This window comes from Diadema setosum, chromosome 20 (assembly GCF_964275005.1).
Source record: "Diadema setosum chromosome 20, eeDiaSeto1, whole genome shotgun sequence".
In the NCBI taxonomy this organism is placed as follows: Eukaryota; Metazoa; Echinodermata; class Echinoidea; order Diadematoida; family Diadematidae; genus Diadema; species Diadema setosum.
The window spans coordinates 23643020-23666227 of NC_092704.1; the positions used below are offsets into that span (position 1 = coordinate 23643020).

A 23208-nucleotide genomic window follows, 5' to 3' on the forward strand; every position below is an offset into this window, starting at 1 on the left:
CTGAACACACAAAACTGAAAATATTTTCAATTGAATTATGCGAGGAAATAAGACATTTCATTAAAGAAAATGACATCATAATTGAGGAACAGAAATGAAGTGTGCAAAAAAAAGTTACTGCCTTTTTGAACATCTCTGCATCTTGGGATAAAAAATACACAGAACTGATGATGGCAGTCAAATACATATTTCATCAAAATATTACTTCCTCAAAACATCAAATTGAAACATTTTGATTCGGTCTAATGAATATCTTGATGAGATATACAAATTATTCTTGCAGTCTGCTTCACACAATTATGGTTGGCAAATCGGCAGTTGAATTGCTTAAACATTTTTGGAGACGAGTGCTTAAGTCCAGAAGATTCTATAATTTTTTTTGGTTTCATTACGAGAAAACAAAACAAGACAACCAGATGAGAAAAGAGCAAATCATGGCACATTTGCTGTCAAGTACAATGTGGGTATTTCCCACTGACATACTACACATGCATCTCCACGTACTGTTAGTTATCATACCGTGTGCAAATCGAATAAGAATTGAATTGAATTGAATTGAATTGAATTGAATTGAATTGAATTGAATTGAATTGAATTGAATTGAATTGAATTGAATTGAATTGAATTGAATACATTCCTATGACGCATTAAATCCTGGTAAGCAATGAGTTAAAGGGATGGTACAGTATTGGTGGAGATGAGAATTGGGCTTTTAACTTTTTGAAAGATACCCAAAAAACACTTATGATATAGTGCAGAGCATATACCATTTTCAGAGGAATTCAAAGTTTATTTGATGAAAATCGGGTTTGGAATGACTGAAACATCCAAAAACAAAGTAAAACAAAGCGATTGTAATGAAGTGTGGGTTCCACACTTTATTAGAATCGCTCTTTGTTGGATATCTCAGCCATTTCAGAACCAATTTTCATGAAATAAATGTTGAATTCCTGATAGAATTACATGCTCTTTTATATTTCTTAAGAGGTTTCTCATTATCTCACCAAAAAATGTTAGAAACCTGAAATTAGTTCTCAACTAAAACTATACGATCCCTTTAACAATAACAGAATCACATGAGGTTAATGTGGTATTACCACACTGGGTTGCTTGGCACCCCCTTCTTCCCCCCCCCCCCCCCCAAAAAAAAAAAAAAAAAAAAATAGTACAAAGTTGCATGACAACTTCTCCCTTTGCCCTTCCAAAAACAGGTTCAACCATTTGACTAGTTTGCAGCCCCTATGGTCTATCAAACTCTTGCTATCAATTCTTTCTCTAGAACATCATCAGTAATCGTTGGGGCTATTTATATGATTACTCACCCACAGGCTTTTAATATCTTCTCTCCCCCCCCCCCCCCCACTGATTTGATTATGGGCATTACCTGTGGCTAAGAATAACAGCTGACAAGCGCATAAGCTCTCGACTCTTTAAGCTCCTGTATTACTGTCCATTACACAGACATATGGTATATGATTGTCCATTCTTTTAGATCATATTGTGCTTTCTTTTTCATTCACAGGGAGGGCTTAAAATGCAAGTTTTCCTTCTCTGACCAGCTATCAGCTTTTCATAATGTGTAAAGCGATGCAGAAGTTAGAAATGTGTGTCATATTTGGTAAAATGCACATCTAGCAGGCCATGACGGTGCAGGCTTGTAGTGATTGGTTGTCTACTGGTAACTGAAATTCCAGTGCATTGTCCCTGACCAGCAAAACTACAAACATATTCAAATCAAGATTCACTAATCTTAACCAAAAATATTTCAAAGTACACAGCACAGTAGAAGTAAAAATACCATAGATCTACCTTGGGTTTTTTTGTTTGTTTTTTTCTTCATTTAGAAAAATCAGTCACATAAATTTGACTGCCACAGTTTTCTATTTGGAAGAAATGTTCTTGTTGAAATATCACACAGACAAATTTAACTTCTTTATTCATGAGAACAAAGAACTGTAAAGTCTAAAAAAAAAATCAATGATTATACTCAACTATGCATTATGAAGTAACTACTGTATAATGGGTCTCAATTCACAAAAGGATGGAGCAACATTAGTCCACATCAAAAGTGATTTAAAGTATTACTGTGTGAACGAAAGTCAGAAAGGTTATGTTACAACCAGAACAGACCAGATATGATTACAATTGGAGGTACATGTATCTGATTCTACTTGCACAAATTGATTTTTAATAAAAGAGACTGTACATTTTTCTGTCTCCTGCAATCCTACCTGGGGATTGTGCTGGGATGAAGTTTGTTTAACTGGTAATCACCAAATTAAAGTGAGTTCATGACACTAGCAGGGAGAGATGGACAAGTACTACAGTATCTTGTTACCGATGCGGTTACTGCGTCTCGTGACACGCTTAAATGTCTGAGACGCAAGGATGTACAGCTTACACAAAGTCCTTCAGAAGTATGGTGTTCTTCTGATATAAAATTACCTCATCTTGTCACGTCCATTTCATCATGGGGTTTGGAGAATGGGGTGGGGAAGGGGTTTAGGGAAGGGGGTTGGGAGAGGTGGCAGGTTGGGATAGAAATAGGAAGGATTGTGGGAGAAGCACAGTATGCTCTTGATAACACATACTGTAATGCTTCGTGCTTACTTTTTATGTAAATATAGTTTCCCTCTCGCAAGCTTTAAAACTGCACCATTTCACTTCACATCTTATTGAAATAGGTCACTTGAATAGCTACCGTTTGATTCTGTAATAATAAAAAAAAAAAAATCAAAAAATATGTTCATTGAATTCTTGTATTTTCTCTGCTGAGTACTTCAGATAGCTTTCCACCCATTTGAGATACCTAAATGAGATGAGATATCTAATGAAATACATAAAGTAAATACAAAAAGTTTTCACAAATATTACTCTCCAAATAACTTGAAAACAAAAGCATACAAACTCTCTATTAACTTCTTTCGATTGAGAGCAGGGACCAATCCAAAATCCAAATTATTGGAAAGTCAATCTTCATCTCAATTTAATTTTGGATTGGTTCCTCACCACAATCTCATAGATCGATTCCCAATCTCAAGAATTTACAGGGAATGATTTTGAAGAGAGTGAGATGAATTACGCATGAAAATATCCAGCTGACTCATCCATGAAATGCACTGATATTGGCCAAGCACAAAAGACTTACTTGCCCAAAAGTATCCACTTCGTATTAGTATAACAAGTCTATTTGATAGCCACAAATGCTCTGAGAATGAGGGTTACCACTCATAAAGTGATCTTGTCTGATCTTGTCTTGATCTTTGAGGCTTGAGCCCTCACTGAGAAGAAGTTGACTGTCTTTAAGGATCAATGCACTAGCAGACGTAGAGCCAAGGTTGAAATCAGGAGCGGGGGATGGCTTGAGATTAAGGTCAGTGTCACCTCAAACAAGGTCAATCCATCTTCTATCCACTCTGAGCTGTCTCATAAAAATTGTTTCATGCTTTTTCATAAACTGCAAAGATTTTCCTCTGCTCGGTGTTACATATAAACCTGACCTAAAACTGAGGATCTGCCAGGATGTGCTTCTTCCAGTACAGAATTTTGCACCTTTCAAGTACTTACTCCAATTTCTGTTCCTGTTCAGCAAATCAATTTCACCAATGCAGAGGGTGCGAGAGAAGAAGATATAACTTAAAATACAATCATGAGGAAAAAGGTAGAGATTCCAAAGGCTATAAAGTGTCCATGACCCCATACTCTTGAAGAATTTCAATTTGATTGAAAGTTTCCTCAACCACAGCAAACCAGCAAGTCATGATAGATATCACTGCACTCCCTCACTCCCTCTATGATGTGCCTTGAAGTCCGCCTGTCTAGGATGTTCTCTTTGTGAGTTGGTTCCTGGGGGGTATTTCATCAACGTTTGTCAGCGCAAAAAGTTGTCATCGCTGACAATCACCATATAGTAACAGTCAGTGACCAGAGCATCTCAGCCAATCAAAACCAAGGATTTTGCTGAAATTGTCAGCGCTGACAACTTGTCAGCACTGACAAACGTTGATGAAACACCAACACCCCCCCCCCCCCCCCCCCCCCCGGACTGTGAAAATGTTTTTCATTCCACTATATTTGTCTTCTCAGAAATTCAATTGCCCAAATCTATCATTACTGGTTAACACAACCTACCTTTCATTTAGCCAGTCTGGAACAAATTATGAAGATACCAAACGTATCTGGAGAGAGAATAAAGGTACATTTTGAGCTGGAAATCTGTACTAACCTGATCAGCGACATAAACTTTCTGTTTCCCATAGACCTTCTCAGTGATCTTCCCATCCTTGGCGAGCTCCTCCAGACAACGTACAATGGACTGTAGAGAAAGACAGACAGAGAAAGAGAAAAATATATATATATATATATTGGGCTACTGTATGCCATATATTTTGCAGGGTTTTTAATTTCATGAATTTTGCAAGTACAATGCTGTTCACAAATTCTACAACATGCAAAAACATACACTATGTAAACTCTGATCCCGACATGAATGTGATGTGTATGCATACATTTGTCTGTTCAATGCTGTATTCTGTGATCACGGCTTTAACCACTCACAAAATTGTCAGCAAGTCCCGATCCACAAAAAATCAGACTCCCTAGATATACCGTGTAAGAAAGAGAATTCCTTACACCTGAGGTAGAATACCATTTATAGTATTAGTAATACTTTAACATGCATGTATGATTTGATGTACAAATGTTGTACTTCATTGGCACTCCAATTTAATTACCTCGTGCCTTGGCTTAACAAAATAATAGTTTGGTTTGTTTTTTTTTTTACCACTGCATACTTTTTATGATATTGTCTTTTTACAAACTACACAAACTATGCCAGTATATCACTGCTTACTTACTTTGATTTAGTGGAAAGTGACATTCACAAAGAATACTACATTTGTAACATTCTAATTTGTCTTGATTTTTATAGGGGTCCACTTAAAGATAATATAAAGTTTTGGTATTACCTCAAAAGTTTCCCTGAATTTCCTTGTCTTAGTTTGTGTTTCAGGTTAAAGTACCTTTCATATAACTAACACTGTGAGACTTACTCGCCCCAAAGTGCTCTCATGTCTTAGTAATCATTCAATAATGGTTTCGTACCAGAGCCGCCGCCGTACGGCGGCGGCGAGGTAGTACACGTATTGTGCGAGATAACTGCGACCAGCAGCGTGCAGCCCCATACGCATACTGTGTAGCTAACTGCGACCAGCAGCCCCATATGCATAGCTAAACGGGGCTTCGCATTGTAGCTTACAGGATCATGACAGATTTAGTATCGCGGGTAAATATCAACATAAAATCCAAAAATTTCTTCAATTTGAAGACTTACCAGTTAAGTTGAAGTACTGAAAACAGGTTTTGGGCAACGTTTGGTTTTGCCAATAGTTCCTTTCTGTTCGAATTGATGACTGAATGTGACTCGGTCGAGAGGACCTTGAGAGAGCTACACTGAATTGACGGCAAGCGCATGCGCACACAAACATCTTATCCGTTCATGGATTTGAAATTTGTTCACATGTGATGTGTGCGTATGCGCTGGTCGTAGTAATCAGTGTATGTAGCTCTCCCAAGGTCCTCTCGACAGAGTCACATTCAGTCATCAATTCGAAGAGAAAGGGACTATTGGCAGAACCAAACGTTGCTCGAAGCCTGTTTTCAAGACTTCAACTTAATTGGTAAGTCTTCAAATTGAAGAATTTTGTGGATTTTAAGTTGATATTTACCCGCGATACTAAATCTGTCATGATCCTGAATGCTACAATGCGAAGCCCCATTACGCTATGCGTATGGGGCTGCTGGTCGCTATGCGTATGGGGCTGCTGGTCGCAGTTAATTGCATGATTACTAAGAAATGAGAGCACTTTGGGGCGAGTTAGTCTCACAGTGTTAGTTATATGATAGATACTTTAACCTGAAACACGGAAATTCAGGGAAACTTTTGAGGTACCAAAACTTTTTGTTACCTTTAAAGATCATTTATCCTGTCCAAATTGTAATAGCAACAAATTTGTTATAGTGAAGTTTTGGCAAGCCAGAATCAAAGGTTATAGGAATTCAGTCAAACCTGGATGGAACAATACACACTATTTAGTTGTCATTAATATGAACATTTTGCTGCAATCAATAATTCCTGAGGGAATTTATCAATTGTAATAACATTTTGCTATAATCAATGATTCCGGAAGTGGAGAATCTAACCATGATGAAAAAAGGAAGGAAATGTGGATGTGTGATGCTTTCACAGAAAAACAGACACAGCAAAAGACAAAACAAAACAAAAAGACATAGTACACACAAGGTGCTTGCACATCAAGCCATTTATTCATCTACTTACAGCGTGGATCTTTCGAAAAAAGATACAATCAAAAGCCTGCACTGATACATACATCACTGAATTGCCTTGCTGCAAATTTGTTTTCAAAGCAGATTCAAATGAGCTACAGTAGTCTGCAGATGCGCTGTTTGCACTGTAACTCTACTCAATACTGATTACTGCAGGAAAAGCATGCATGGAAATACGAATATGTGTTTGCCTAATTAGATTTGTGAGACAAACATATGAGCCTAATTTGGTACCCATAAATCACCCACAACAAGGGGAGGGAGAGTCAAAAAATAATCACAGCCACAAGAGAGTCCATTGCATGGTCAGTCAGGAGGTCCCCGGTTTAAAAAAGGGAGAAAGAAGAAAAAGAGTTCTATGAAAAAAAGATGAACACTAGTCAAAGACAATCACATATTAGCCAAAACTTGATCCAAACATTTTGATAATCAAGTCATTTGGAATGCATGCAAGTGATGAACAATTCAAGAGAGAGTTATTGCAACGCTGCACACTGGCACTGGTCCAACGGTCCCTGACCAGTAAAAATCACTGGCGGACCAGTAACTTTTTCTGGAATGGACTAGTAAAACATGGACAAACTGGATACGTACCTACTGGTCCGGCAGACAGGTCGGACCAGTAGAAAAAAATGGGTTAGTATGTAGCCCTGGTTATTGGATTTCTACAATATACTATCTAGGTCCTATACATTTGATATAATCCTGAAACTTGGATGTTGTCAGCCAAATTGACAAAGTCAGATGTTACAGTCAAACGTCTACGCTCTTAGCCGAGGGCTTTACACATAACAACCCTATCAATTTCCAGCCTAAATATCACTTTTCACAGTCCAATTCTTTCTCATTGGGACTCCGGAACTCCTTTCATCAGAAATCGTTCAACCGTTTGTACACCTAGAGGGACGGTCTCCACGGCAGAGAAAAGTGCGACCGTGGCATCGGTGGAATTTCAGGCAGGGAATCGCTATCGTTTGCCGAGCGGATAATCTTTTGTCTTTGGCACAGGAAATGAAACTAAGCTGCCCACTTTTCTCGGCTAATCGTCCCCAGACTGCAGTCAGGCTAAACTGCCTCTTTGGAACTTTGCCCTAGACAGCAAGGCAGACCACTGTAAGGCAACCAGTGCACAAAACTGACATTACCAAACTGCCTGTCATTTGTGTAGAAATTATTTTCCATTCAGAACTAAAACTACCCTCAGGCAGGGAAGAAGAAGGGGAAAAAATCAGTGCCAATGCCTAAAGCTGAGTATTTGTCTTCCAATTATATGCCATTTATTTATTCTACTTTGGGTTTCTCAGACTTGACAAATAAAAACAGAGAAAATGAAAATTTTTAAAGAAGCAAAACTATTATGCCAGAAGTAGTAAGCCATTTTTCTATGTCCAACTTCAATACAGAAAGAATTTTTTAGTGTCTGTCATAAGAGAGAAATTATTACCAAACAACTGACTTTTATGATTTAAAAGCAGCTTCTCAAGCAGAATTCTGAAAGTTTCTAATTTTCCCTGTCATGATGATACAGCCGAAGTACAGACTGACATCAGAAGAGTAAGACTTTTTAAACTTGCAAAATATTGTATCCTATGCCTTCAGTGATTATAATAGCTTTCTTTATTGTATGTCCGTATTATACAAAGCAGTTGTCAGACTATTAGTTTAACAAGGAAGGGATCATAGAATAAAAATATTACAAAGCCATGGTCACACTGGTGGCTAAACTTCTCAAAGTTTCAGTTCTCTATAAATTCTTGACTTTTTGGACACTGGTGCGCAAGAAGAAAGTACTAGTATGCGCCATCTTACGGCTAATGACCGCTACATACTAGACAATTCACAAACATACATGATGCTTCAGAGGCATTGGGCACAAACAGGTGGTGGACTGGACACGTGACAAACTTCACAAAGATTCAGCTGCAAGCATTCAGACTGCACTAACTTCGAGTAGATTTGCAGGGTCCAGGAAAATTCCCTAATCTCTGTACAGAATTTGTGGGAAGTTTTGTAAGAAGTTTTTGCCAAGTTTGCAGTCACACAATTTGCAAAACTTCAAAAACTTAAACTTTGAGAACTTAAACTTTGTGAACTTTGTCCAGTGTGACTGCGGCTTGTGAGAATGGGTGTCCTCATAAATATATCGGGTAAAATTGAAAGACACTATACAAGTTTTCCTTCTCCTGATCAAAGAAATGAACTGTCTCCAAGCAGTAGTTTTGACATTTAGTGTCAACACAATACTAATAAAATATTGTTACATTCAAAACACTTACCAAGTGTGGAAATGCACAACTTGTACGAAAAAAGTAAAAGGCACAAAATATATCCCACAATTCCTGTCTGCACAAAAAGAGGGTCAACCATTAGTTGCTATGACTCTCCGTCTATTTCTTCCTGTTTGAATTTTTGCTGGAGTCTGATATTTGCCCCACTGGTCTGCTATTTAGACAATGCATCAAACAAAAGAAATATACTCACTGGTCAAGACTAAAAAGAACAGGTGTTTTGAATGCCTTTGTAAAAAAAAAAAAAAAAAAACAGGTGTTTGGGATGCCTGCCATAGCAGCTGCACACTTTAAAGTGCATTCCTTTGAGGCCATACAAAGGAAACAATGAATGAATGGCCCATCATAAATCCACCAATCTTAATTGCTGTTTCATGGCAGGGCAGTGTGTGTACTTTCATGGTGATTACAAATAAACAAGAGTGAAAGATAAAGTGGACAAAAGAGTTGAGGGAGGGGAAGTGGGAGGGAGAATGGGACTAAAGAGGAGGGGTAAAAGATTATTATTCCCTAATCTTGGCAAAGGTTGACCTTTTCTTCCCTATAGCAGAGGGCATCACCATCACAAATCTTTTTCTTTTTAAAACCAAATCACAAGACAAGTTCATAAACATTGTTAAATGATCTGACCCCCCAAAAAAACAACAACAACAACAACAACAACAAACAAACAAAGAGCTTGTATGCAAAAACCTCCATGGCTATACCGATAAAGTGCTTTTTCTGTACTGATAATCTATATTTGTAAACACTAAACAAAAAGTAAGTTCCCCCTAAACAAATGTGCTCATTCAACTGTGAATTGACCGACATTGTGATCAAAAGTCGTTATTAGCTTTCCAAAATATAAATTTCATCTGTTGGAACAAATGTACAATGAGAAACATGTCCAAACTGCCATTTTGGCAATTTTTCCCCCGTGATCACTCAACCGTGAAATTTTGCCCACAAGTTATATGGTATGACAGGAAGCACATAAATTGTGTGTTGCATGCCTTCTTATGCTGGAAAATTGAAATTTGTTCCTAGATCATTGAATCAAAGTTACAAAATATGGCTTGTGAACTTCAAAAAGTGACCATTTTGCCTTCAAAGCGTGCTCACTGAAGTGTGACCCGACGATATACACTGAATTCCACATGATAGGTAGCCTTTTGTCAAGGCCCTCTCGCTGTAATGGGCGAGCGAAGCGAGCCCAGCCGAGCGCGCCAGCGCGAGGGCCTTTTGAGATCTGCTGCACACATTATTATTCATGACACGTGAACCCTTCTGAATACTCATTTTAATGGCTTCCGGTCAACCAATGGAATGGCGCGCTCCCCGCATCCTCAGCCTTGGTGGTCATGCCTGTTCGCATGCATCACTGACTACCCGAGGAGGTCTGCCACGGAACTCTACACACTCTGTGTGTAGAGTTCTGTGAGAGTGTGTAGAGTTCTGTGAGGTCTGCGGCAGCGGCGTGCATTCGCTCTATTCAAATCGGGTTCGAGCAGACAGACACGCTGATTGGACCCCGACTTTTGCTCCCGAAATCGGGGAGCAAAAGTCGGTAATTCAAAGGGCTAACAAAAGGATGCGAAGCAGATCTCAAAAGGCCCTCGCGCAACCCCACTCAGCTGGGCTCTCTTCACCATACAGCGAGAGGGCCTTGACAAAAGGCTACATGATAGGTAGCTTGGAAGTACAGCTACTTGCCCCTGTGTTTAGATTTCCTTAAAGGTTCCTGATTCAGAAATTACAGCGATTTGTTTTAGGGGGAACTTACTTATTGTTTAGTGTTTAGTTTAAAAGGTATCATTCAAATATGAGGTACAATGTATATGTGTGCTGCCGATTAAAACTAACAGAAGCCTACAAAGGCTTGCCTGACAAAGCACCAATAGGCCAGAGTCAAGATGGATTAGCATCCTATGGATACTTCCTTTATAAAGTTTGTCCATATCAATTACAAGTTTATGATATATCTATTCATACTTGCTGGAAACTTTGTTTCCTTTCTTACATACATATTCAGATATATATCACATTATGAAGTGACACATTATGCAAGATTACTATTGATCATCATGAACCATAATGAACCCTCGTAAATCAACTCTTGCCCATATCTACCAAGTATTAAAAAAAAAACCCGCTATCATCCATTTTTAAAGAAATACCAACACAGCATATTATTTATTCTATTTACATTAACCTTTCATCCCACAGGTGTCCTGGAGATCAGTATGTACATGTGCATTGAACTGTGTCATTAATTCACATCTTTGTTAGATAACACAAGACATGACACCTGGGCAATTCCGCGGTAACGGAATTACAAATCAGAGAATTTTGGCTCATATTCTTTCACCCTGTATACTGGATTGATTACTTTGCCTTCTCTTGATACATTTAAAAGATGCAGAGGTACTCACACTGTCACCCCAAATACAAATTTGTTAGATGTTCTCACTTGGTTGGTTACAAAGGAGGTCTATGTGCGATGGTAACGGAATTACCAGAAAATTGAGTCACAACTTCAACTCTGACTTTGGGAGTTGTTTCTCTGAAATCTATAACATATAAACTATAGGTTGTTGTCTGATTTCATCTTTGATTGTGTCAACTTCAATTTAGTTCTATTGTTTTTCATATATTTCATCACATTTTCCCAGCAGCAGGCTTTTTCCCTGTAAAGTCAGTGGTAACGGAATTACACAAATGGTAACGGAATTACGCCTTCTGAAATACACTGGAAAAAATACACATTCTTGGTACTCATGTATTCTGAAATGTCTTGATAAAGATTGTTTATGCCTTTGGCTATAATATAACCACTAAATAAGTACTCTCTAGCCTTTGACCTTGAACTGCTACAAGTGTATAGATGCCAAATGAGTTTTTATTGTCAAAAAAACATAAAATTTTCATGCTAACGACTATGATTTGAAGTTGTAACTATGTCAATCAAGATCTTGTAACTTTCAAGTACCACATCCATCAAAATTTGTCTACTTTCAAGTTAAGAATTTCACACTCTCCAGGTAAATGACATCCAAGACACATGGTAACGGAATTACGCTACAATAGCCCTACACAAGTACAATTCTATAAATCCAGTCAACAATACTCAAATTTTCTTGTATTTCTTTAGTTGATATCATGCAAGACACATTTCTCTGTTTTCTTCTTCCTAAATATGCCAATAATTGATAATATGTGTGAATTACTTACAAGTATTGTAATATTATGTGCACATGCACAAGAAAATGATAAAAAACTGTCCGGATTGACACTGAATTTAAATCTAAATCATAAAGTGCCAATTTACAGTGCAAGAGCACAGTGTGCAGCCCCATCATTGAACACAAAGGATGCTTGAAACTTTTAATTTGTTAAGTGAAGAGATGCAGTTGTGGTTCAATGACAAATATAAGAAATTACAATTCAATCATAAATTGAAAAGAAAATTTTCTTATATGACTATGGTACTGCACCAGTGCTCAATCATTATTACTTATATGTTGTGGCTTTAATATATTAATCACTAAAAACTTGTGACATTTTACTAATAGCTGAAGTTGCCCCCTGGTAAATAATGTAGTGCATAATTTGATAATTCCCTTACAGTGTAAGTCCTACTTACATGTAAGCCCACCAAAATAAAATGAACTAAACTAAAATGAAATAGAATATAGCAAAATAACTTTAACAAACTACAACTTTTTGAACCATTAGAGTGAGTCCACCAAATTCTGTTAGTTCATAGACAGGTAAGAGGGCCTCTTTTATCCATCTGCAGCTCACTGTGTTCTAGAGTCAGATTAATCAACCTGTGAATAATGTTAGTATTTACTTCTGACCACACAAAATTTCCAAATGACGTCTTCAGAAACACGACAGTGATTTGATCATTGACTGTAATCATGACTTGGCCTATAAATTTCCTACAAGTTTCCTGTCTCTGTCTTTCTTCTTTGACTTTGTCTATTTTCTCATCCTGAGTGTTGCCATATATTTATTCACAAGAAGTGTGCATCTTCTCTTTTGCAGTAAGTTGTATTTTGACTGCCTGAAAGCAAATGATAATTTACATTGTAATGGCACTTGTATGAAAGGAAACTGGATTGTACAGCAAATGATAACATGAAGAGTAAAGGTAGAAGCAGAAGCCCATTGACTTTAACATTTAAAATCTTTGTAGGACAGGAAAGTATAGGCCTAAATGTTATATTTTAGAGCTGTATCACAATTACTGACTGGGTAAATGTTCATCACAAATGGTGTTTTTGTCTTTATTCCTTTTAAAAAGAAAGGATTAAAGAACAAATTTCAAAGGGTAGCAGATGCTCTGTCTCAAATGGGCATGAAAATCAAAATACATGTCTCTGTGGAGGAAAGATCTAAGAAACAGATGAAAGAAGGTCATAGTCATACACCTACCATTAAAGATAAAGGACTTGATGAAAACAGGACATGTTCAATAAAAGGACAGACTATCGACTTGGTGATAATAAAGCCTTTCATACAGAAAGATCAAAGGTGTCACATTCATTGGGCATCCCATGTCAAATAATGGCTTCTATCACATTGTGTATGATCCTTCTCTTAAATTCTTGATCTTTCCTCATGAAAATTATCCTGTTCATTTCTCTCTGTCAGTAGCAGTGCTCTCTTTTCCTTTTAAAGAAATTGCATATCCTTCCTCTTCTTTCTAACCTTTGTTCAATTTATGCTGCATCATACCCATTCAATAGTCCTTCATCACTATACTTAGATTTTGTATGAAACCATGAGACTTTTTAGCAACAAAATATACATTCTGATATCTCAGAATTCAGTATGATTTTTAACATTTGAGAATGAGTATCTGTAGCAAACCTTATAAAGTTATCAATTAGCACAGTCTCCATGTAGTTCTTGTACATGAGAAAAGGTGAAAGAAGGGAGGAGACTTTCAGCACAAGAAGTCTTGTCAAGCGTGTACCCTGATGTCAGAACTCACTGTCAGAGGCATCCAGCTATTGTATGCTGAGTCATGTCAGTGTATCATACCATGTATATATTTCAACTTTCACTCCTTTACTGCCAATCACTAACACTAAAGCTCAATGATAATGCCCTGATACTATTTCATGAACAGTTCACATACATATTGGCACGAAAGTAGGTTATGTCATTCTCTTCGATATTAGATGTGCGTGTAATTCCGTTACCATGTAATTCCGTTACCACAATTACAGAAGAACTGAAGGGGATATTTCACAAAATGTTTTGTGAGTTTTCAGGGAGTCACATGTAGAGAAAAAATTTACAAGGGGAGAAAAAATCAGTGATTAGTTTGTTCAGGAGAAAACTTTTTTCAATTTTATGGTAACGGAATTACGTCAATTTGTCAGTAGATTTTGAAAATTTCTCAAAAAAATATCATGAGGAGAGTGACTGAATGCTTCATTAAATGTGATTGTTGAAGCATAGGAAGAAAGATGTGGAAGTATGGATAAAGCAGAGAGATATTTAAGTTGTTTCATTTTAAATTTTCATTTAATATTGCAAAATTTTAGATAAATACAATAAATAGTCTTCCAACTTTAAAAGTGTGTACAACAAAAACGAGGAAAGTTATTGAAAAAGGGTTTTTTGTTTCCGTAAATACAACAATCCGTCTGTACGGGAAACTTAAATTTCTGAGCATTTACTTAACTTTGAATTTTGCTGTTTTTGCCCTTCCCATACGGAATTGCCCACCTACATGAAGCTGAGTCATCCCTCTTTCTACTTGATCATGTGCATGCCAATGTCACAAATCCATATGTCTGTCTTTCTCACTTTTTGTTTTACTAATCCCCAGCAATGTTACCTGTCTTCAAGTTCTCCAATATCTAGAGACTTTTATTTTCCCTCGTAGATCAATTACCTTACATTTTCAGTACCCATTTGACATACTGTAAAAGTAGAAATTTTTGCAGTGCTGAAATTTTTGCTCACTTTGCGCAACCATGAACTATCACGAAAATAAAAGCATGCGAATACTTTTGCTTGCCATATGTTCCTGTACTTACTGTCTTGATTCTGCGGAATTAAAAACATGCAAAACTCTTCTTACTGGGCTGAATGCGAAAAATTAGTTGTACGAAAATATCCACTTTTACAGAAAATCTTATGGGTTGTACATTATAATATGTATATGCAATAGATTTTGATGTCTATTGATCATTCGATTCCAAGACTTCTGGGCATCATATCAGAATGATATGGAGACACTTGTATGGAAATCACAGTTTCATGACATTTGCTCCTGCAACAGTTAATTGCTCCCATAAATATCTGCTCGCTAAGCCAAACATAAAGCCTGCCAACAAACACATCCCTAACCCTAATTCTAATCCTCACACCAAACTAACCTACAAACCTACCACAACACTAAGTCCTTGGAGAAAATAAGACTGGAGCAATTGTCGCAGGAGAAAAAAAGTCATACATGTATCACTGCAAATCATACCTACAGGAAAAGAAAACACCCACAATACATCTACAGATCCAGTGCCTTGAAGCACAAAACCTACAATTTGTATCTTCTGGCAAGAAACCAGATTTACATGTAGAGGTGCTAGATTTTGTTTGGCTGAAAGACAAGACTGTTGCATTTGCAATGAATTCATATATATATTTTATTTTTTTTACTGTATCTATGAAAACTGACAACTCAGTCATATTCAATTTCATGTACAACGTATGCAATGCATGGTAAATAACAGCATTTTCATTTGGATTTTATGTATTCTTGTGAGTGAGGATGCTTCAATTTAAAGGGAGCTGATGATTGTAGTTCAAAATGTACATAACTGTACCTCTCCTTTAGTATTTAATACAGTTGTACATTGTACACAGAAGTACATATTGGAAAATCAGTGCCATCATTGGATTAAGCTTTCAACAAGAAAACATATAGTGGGAGCACTGTGTGTCAATACAAACTTACACTTCTATGTCTAATTAATGAGTATGGTTGAAAGACCCCTTCTAAACGAAACTTAACAACTGATGGATTTGCATACAATGTACATCTGAGCATGAAGACTGCGACAAAAGGCTTTCTTACTTTTCACTGTCATACATGTACCTTAATATCAAATGTTATAAAACAGAAGTTGCAACTACCTATGCATGTACACGATGTATACCTTGCAGGGGGTACTCTGCATTTTATTCGTCATGGCAAAAAGGCAGAATTAGAAGAAGAAGAAAAAAAACTTGGTCAGGGGGACACTCCCCCTTCATTTAGTTATTCTCATTTGGCCACGAGGAATCTCTAAAGGTGAAATCAATTCCCATAGAAGAGCACTCAAGGAGGAAGTATTTTATTTGAGCCATACCTAACATGCCTCTCTCTTGGCCAACAATTGAAGAATGCTGGGAACTATTCACTTTATATTGATGAAATGTATGACTTCCTTTGGCACCATGCCCACCCACCATCAAGCTGTAAATATATAGCGAGGTTTTGTGGGGATATTGAAATGACTGAATGGTTTCTCCCTCCAACTCCCTTCCAGGAATCGCTTAAAATTCACTGTGACAGTTTCAAATATCTCAAAAAAGTTTTTGCTTTCTCTTTAAATTCTTCCCTCAAAATCTGAATCACTGAAATGGGCATTCTGGGAAATGACAAAGGAATATTCCATATCAGGTGATTAAAACCTAAAAACAAACAAAAAATAAATATGCTACATGTTGCTATGGTGACTGGTATGCCTCTGCCATGTATTGCATTATTCTCCCAATAGGTCTTTAGAACATCTTGCCAATGTGAGACAATGGTTTCATATAATTGGCAAATGATATACTTTAAAAGTGGATATTTTTGCGCGACTAATTTTTCGCACTTGGCGGGGTCAGAAGAGTTTCCCGTGTTTTTAAGTCAGCGGAATCAAGACATCACGTACAGGAACATATGGCAAGCAAAAATATTAGCGTGCTTTTATTTTTGCGCTAGTTTCTGGTTGCGCAAAATGCGTGAAAATTTCACTTTTACAGTAATACAATCTTGTAACAATTTTCATGACAATAACTGGTAACATACCAGATGGATTTTAAAAATGTAGACAAAAACAATTACATTTCAGTATTTTCTCTGTGACCTTTGACCCCATGGCCCAAATCTTTCCCTGCAACATCATTGTCCAGTATATATACAAGTTTAATTAAGTGTATACAATAAAAGTCATTTTAAGGTACACCTTTGTCTGGAGAAAATGGTGAATCTTACACCATTAAGCTGTAGGCCACAGATAATTTTTGCATGTGAACCTGACATTTGACTCTTGACCTTTAACCTCATGACCCAAAAGCTTCCAACAGTATCATTGTCAGGCAGTATACATTGTATGTACACAAGTCTATGTAAGCCCTATGAATCTACACATAAGTTTTATGGAAATACCTAAAGCAATTTCAGAGATATGGAGGAAAAGTGAAATTTTAGCATATTCACTTGACCTTTGGAAAGGGGAAATGGTGAATGTTGGTATTTGACCTTGACTGATGATCTCTGACCTTCAGCCTGTATGCCCAAAAAGTTGATCTAAGGCACAGTTTCATCCATGTACTCATGCATTATACATTTGCCAAGTTTCATTTGGATACCTCAAATGGTGCAAGTTAAAAATGTACGTTAGGCTGTTCACAAAATCAATCACTGACGGATGGAAGGACCGACAACCAACCAAAAAAATGCAATTCCTCCAGCAACACTTCATGGCTGAGGCACAAAAGATATATTAAACATGAACCTGTTTATTTCTCAAAAGGAGCTGAAGGCACTTAAAGTCAAGGCTTGGCATGAGTAGACTACTATGACCATGCAAAGAAAATTATTCACAGTACGGTTCACACAAATTTTCCTTCAAAACATTTTACTGGTGAACCCTCAATTTTCTTTTTCATAAATAAAGAGAGCTCTAAGTCTGAAAAAAGAAAGAAAGATGTGATTGAACAGTAAATTGGCTTGTATACTATGAAAATTATGACAATTAAAATCCCTCAAAGCAGCTAAGATAACAGTAACAAGGGCCACACATGGGGTGTTGCTCTTGAGCCAGTAGCGTAAGAGGTGAAAAGTTGATCGTGACAGCTCTAGTTATTAGCTTAAAAATTACAAAACACTTCAAAATCAGCACTTCTTTCCAAGAACCCCATTCAGTGCCTTTCTAATTAGGCTAAGAAACCTTTTTACCCCCTTACTTCCTATTGTTTATCAATCTACTGAATATATTTTTAATAGAAACTAGCACAGCACCTGTTACTGGCAAGGTTGTCCTACCACCCTCAGGACCCCCTTCCATAAAAGGGTGATACCTTGAGAGACGGAGCTGAGGCCATGGAAAGACACCAATGCCAGAGGGGCACCAAGGGCACAGAATGGCAACAAAGTAAAAGAAATGGAAGAGGGAAGGGGGGGGAGCCTTTTTTACCCCCCCCCCCCCCCCCTCCACAAAAGGGAGAATTCTGTGGCTCTGGTATGGGAGCTCAGCTGGACTTATCTTCGACTGTAAAAGTGGATGTTTTCGCTGACTAATTTTTCGTGCTCAGGCGGGTAAGCTGGATTTCGCATGTTTTTAATTCTGCAGAATCAGGACATTCACTACTGGAAAATATAGCATTAAAAAAAAATTATATTAACGTGTTTTTATTTTCGCTCTAGCTTTTGGTTGCGCAAAACGCTAAAAAATTTCCACTTTTACAGTATTATATTCATCAAGAAGTTTTGATATGCATCTAAATCAAATATCATGGAAACTCTGTGCCATACTGGTAGTGCTCCCATCATAAGAATGTCTGGAGCCTACTTTCAGTGACCATTACCATCGACTCATTGACCCATGACCCCTCCCCCTCCTCCCTCCCACTCCCTCCCTCCCTCTCTCCCCTCCCCCACCCCCATCATCCCCCCCCCCCCCCCGACACACATGATCATAGCTGATGACTACCAGGTAGGTTATATTGATGTGACATGCCACTGATGAGCCCAGTCAATTCAGTACAGACATAACAAAAAGAATATGAACACATACCTTATGTGCAATATTTTGGGGCATAATATTTTGCAACTTGGTACTTTCACATAATTTACAGATAATTTCATGGGTGGTTAATTTGGTGAGCAAGAAGCCAGTGATGAAATTAAGAGAAATACATAAGCATTATCATTAGCATTATCAAAGTTAGTGATCTCCCTTCATGGAGATAATAATACATTGTATGGTGTATTATGGGAGTCGGCATTTTGCTAGGTTGCCGATTTTGCAGATCTCTGTGGACTGGAAAATTAGTGATCCATAGCATGATTTAGAAGTTTTTGCACTACAACTGGCTTTTTGAATACTCTTTAAAAATGGACATACTGGAAGAAATTGAATCAAGGTCAGGAAATGTCATTATCAACTGAAAGATTATCTTCTTTTTTTTTTTTTTTTTTTAATCCAGCACATCTGTATTCTAATTCGTCATGTGACTATAGTCAGTGATGATGGTCAATCACAATACAGAGCAATGAAACAAATTCTTTAATTGCAATTGGAGCACACACTCTGTCTCCTTCACAAAGTCCTATCCAGTGCCACTTAAGCACTCTTCTCAGTTCACGATGCACTTTGCACTCCGCAGGTCCCTGTGTTAGTGTGGCTGACACAGGCACTTCCTGATCAATTAAACATCATTTGGTTGAGTTTGGGAGGTGGCAATCACTTCACAGGTACACTGTGCCAACAATTATTCCTGCCATCAGCTCTGTAATGGGTGTCACTATATCCCCATCAGAGTTATCCCTGTCAAGGACAGTCACATCAGAGATCCAGCTCTTGAAAAGCCATGCCAACCCATCTTCACTGCTATAAAGTCAAGGTGGATTAAACTCGCCATTATTCTTTCCTTCCAATTTGGTAGGTAATCAACAAACCAACATAATGTAGAACCATCTTTAGTCTTAAAGGGGATATACAGTTCTGGTTAAGGCAAGGATTTAGCTTGATTTTTTTGCGAGATATTCAGAAACCACTCTATGAGATGTCAAAGAGCATGCAATTCTAAGAGGTATCATAAGTTTATTTGATGAAAATCGATTTTGAAATGGCTGAGATATCAAATAAAAACTAGACTCGGAATTTGTCAAGACTGACAAATTAGGTGATCCGATTTTTTTTTTTTTTTTTTTTTAAATCAATGATTCGAGTTTTCACCTAAGATTAGGGACATTGGTCGTGTGATGTTTGGATTCTCATTCTGAAAAGGGAGTCAGACCTGCCATCTTGGGTACCGAATTCCGTATACACTATCAAAGATGCAGAATGAAGTATATTTGACCTTTGACCCCACTTTGCACCCCCAAGATGGTATCTGAGCAAAAAGTGGTTATTTTGTGAAATGATTCTTGTAACATGGTCTTTGCGTGTGAAACATATGGGAAAGATAAGACATGTATTCACCAAGATACAGGATGAAACATTTATGACCTTTGACCCTAATTTACATAACCAAGATGGTGTCTGATCAAGTAGTTGTTATTTTATGAAATAATGTACGTAACATTAACTAAACATGTGCAAAATATGGGGTTGATAGGGGCTATTTTTCTTGAGTTATTGCAAAGAAAATTGGAAAAAGAAAGAAATATGAAAATACATCGAAGATAATCTTTAATTTCAACCACTTTTTTGGACGTGATCCCGACATTATATAAAAAACAATGGGGACACGTACGATAGCGCAAAGTCTCAGCTACAACATATTAAAATCTGGGAGAAATTCACCGAAGGGTAAGTGAGCTAGTGCTCGATAAAGACAATCATGTCAATTTTCACATCTAGCAAAATTCCCTCCCATAGAGATAACACGTCATAACGAAGATAAAGAAAGAAGTACATAATATTATGACCTTTGACCCCGATCTGCACAGACAAGATGGCATCTGAGGAAAAAGTGGTTATTTTGTGAAATGATCCTTGTAACACGGTCTTTACGTGTGCAAAATATGGGGAAGATAGAACATGTATTCACCAAGATACAGGATGAAACATTTATGACCTTTGACCCTAATTTACATACCCAAGATGGCGTCTGATGAAGTAGTTGTTATTTTATGAAATAATGTACGTGACATGAACTAAACATGTGCAAAATATGGTGGTGATAGAGTATGTTTTTCTTGAGTTATTGCAAAGAAAGTTGGAAAAAGAAAGAAATATGAAAATATATCGAAGATAGGCTTTGATTTCAACCAAGTTTTTTGACGTGATCCCGATACTGTATGACAAAATGAAGGGCATATTACAATAGCCCAAAGTCTCAGCTACAACATATTAAAATCTTAGAGAAATTCACCGAAGCATAGGTGAGCTAGTGCTCGAAAAAGAAAGTCATGTCAATTTTCATTTCCAGAAAAACTGCACTCCCATTAAGATAACACGTAAACTGGTCAAATTTGACAAGATTATTTTCAATCCAATATTACGAGGTGATGCCGTCATCTAATCAAAATGTTGTTATTATATTAATGAAAGAGCATTTAGTAAGCTGCAACATACTGAAATCTGGGTGAAAATTGGCCAAGGATAAGTGAGATACGCTCGAGTGAACTTGTAATTTGATGACGTAATTTTGAAAATTTGCTCTTTTTATTTTATTAAGAAATTTGATATCTTTTAATCATTTTTCCAGCATCGCCAACCCATGAAATGACATGTACAACTCATCAGCTTTCAGAATATGTAAAGAAAATTGGGGGTCACCGTCCATCCTGACGAGTAAAATCGGATTTAAAATTGGCGGTTTTTTGGCATTGTTGCACTGTATATCGCCATTGACGCGCGCGCGGAATTTCAACTTTGACGGGCCCGTATGACGTCATATTGAGTCGGATTGACTTGAAACTTGGTAGACATATTCCCTGACATTTCAGGCAGGCGATAAGTGTGAAAAAACGGGAAATTTCTATTGCATATGAGCTGTGCGTGCGTATATGCGCGCGCGCGTACGCGTCCGTAAAATTTTTTCAATTTTTCAAAAAATGCTCTAAATGGTCTGAAACGTGTGCAAAAAAAATTTGAGCTCGATCTGAGCATACAAATATTTCAACGCGCGCGTACGCGCGCGTTTTAAAATAAATATGAATTCTGAGAATATGAGTAGAATCCGCATGACTTAAAATATATGTGACGTAAATTTCATTGAAGAATTCCATTCTATTAATGAGATATGCATGAAAATGTGTTTTCATATAATGACGTCATAGTGACGTCACGGTCGACTGATCACTATGATTTTACTTGCGCTGTCGTCTTTGGGACACGATACATATATGGTATGAGTTTGAAATTGATAGGAAGAGGACTTTCTGAGCTAATCGATGCACAACTTTTGGGGAGAAAGAAGAAGAAAAAGAAGAAGAAGAAGAAAGAATCCGTACAAAAACAGAAGGTGATCCGAGAGGATACTCGGATCACCTAACAAGGTGAAATAAAGAGATCCTAACAAAAGGCGTGGCCTGTCGCCTTTTATTATTATCACTTTTTTTTTTGGATATCTCAGCCATTTGAAAACCAATGTTCATCAAATAAACGTTGAATCCTTCTTAAAATTACACGCTCTTTCATATTTCATAAAAGGTTTTTCATTTTTCTTATCTAGGAATGTTATAAACCTGAATCCTCACCTCAACCAGTACTGTACAGTCCCTTTAATATTGTTTCCTCAAATTTGACTATGATTGTGAGCCCCCGAAGATATCACCCTTGAACCTATGTGAAACATAACCATTGTCTATCTAAGGCCAGATGTGTCAATAATCTCATCACTTAAAAGACAATGATTGACAATGAGTTTGTTATCCTCTATGTGTGGGCTTTTCAATCTTGTTCAACACGAGGCCCACTTTCGCTCAGACTACAAATTTAGTACAGGGCCCAGGTACAATTGTAGTTCAAGCTCAAATATGAATCTCTTCTCATCCCTTCTCAGTTCGCGATGCATTTCACACTCCGCAGCTCCCTCTTAATGTGGCTGACACAGGCACTTCCTAATCAATTAAACATCATGTGGTCGAGTTTGGGAGGTGGCAATCACTTCACATGTACACTGTGCCAACAATTATTCCTGCCATCAGCCCTGTAATGGGTGTTACTTTATCCCCATCAGAGTTATCCCTGTCAAGGACAGTCACATCAGAGATCCAGCTCTCGAAAAGCCATGCCAACCCATCTTCACTGCTATAAAGTCAAGGCAGATTGGACTCACTTCTAATACTACGAAGGTATATTCTTTCCTTCCCAATTGGTAGGTAATCAACAAAGCAACATAACACAGAGCCATCAGCAGTCATATTGTTTCCTCATAATTTGACTATGATTGTGAGCCCACAAAGATATCACACTTGAACCTATGTGAAACATAACCATTGTCAATTTAAAGCCAGACATGCCAATTATCTCATCACTTTATTAAAAGACAATGATTGACAATGAGTTCATTATCCTGTAAGTCCGGGTTTCTAAATCTTTTTCAACCGGAGGCCCACATTGGTTCCAACAAATGTTTACAGGGC

The 23208-nt window shown here is 37.4% G+C and overlaps 1 protein-coding gene across 1 annotated transcript in view; it reads right to left on the reverse strand.

Moving 5' to 3' along the window:
• Positions 1-23208, reverse strand: part of LOC140243328 (homologous-pairing protein 2 homolog) — a 64165-nt gene that overhangs the window by 12350 nt on the left and 28607 nt on the right. Inside the window, exon 3 of the mRNA XM_072323003.1 lies at positions 4226-4315. Within this exon, the coding sequence (XP_072179104.1) occupies positions 4226-4315 (90 nt within the window). The remainder of the gene's footprint in view (positions 1-4225; positions 4316-23208) is intronic.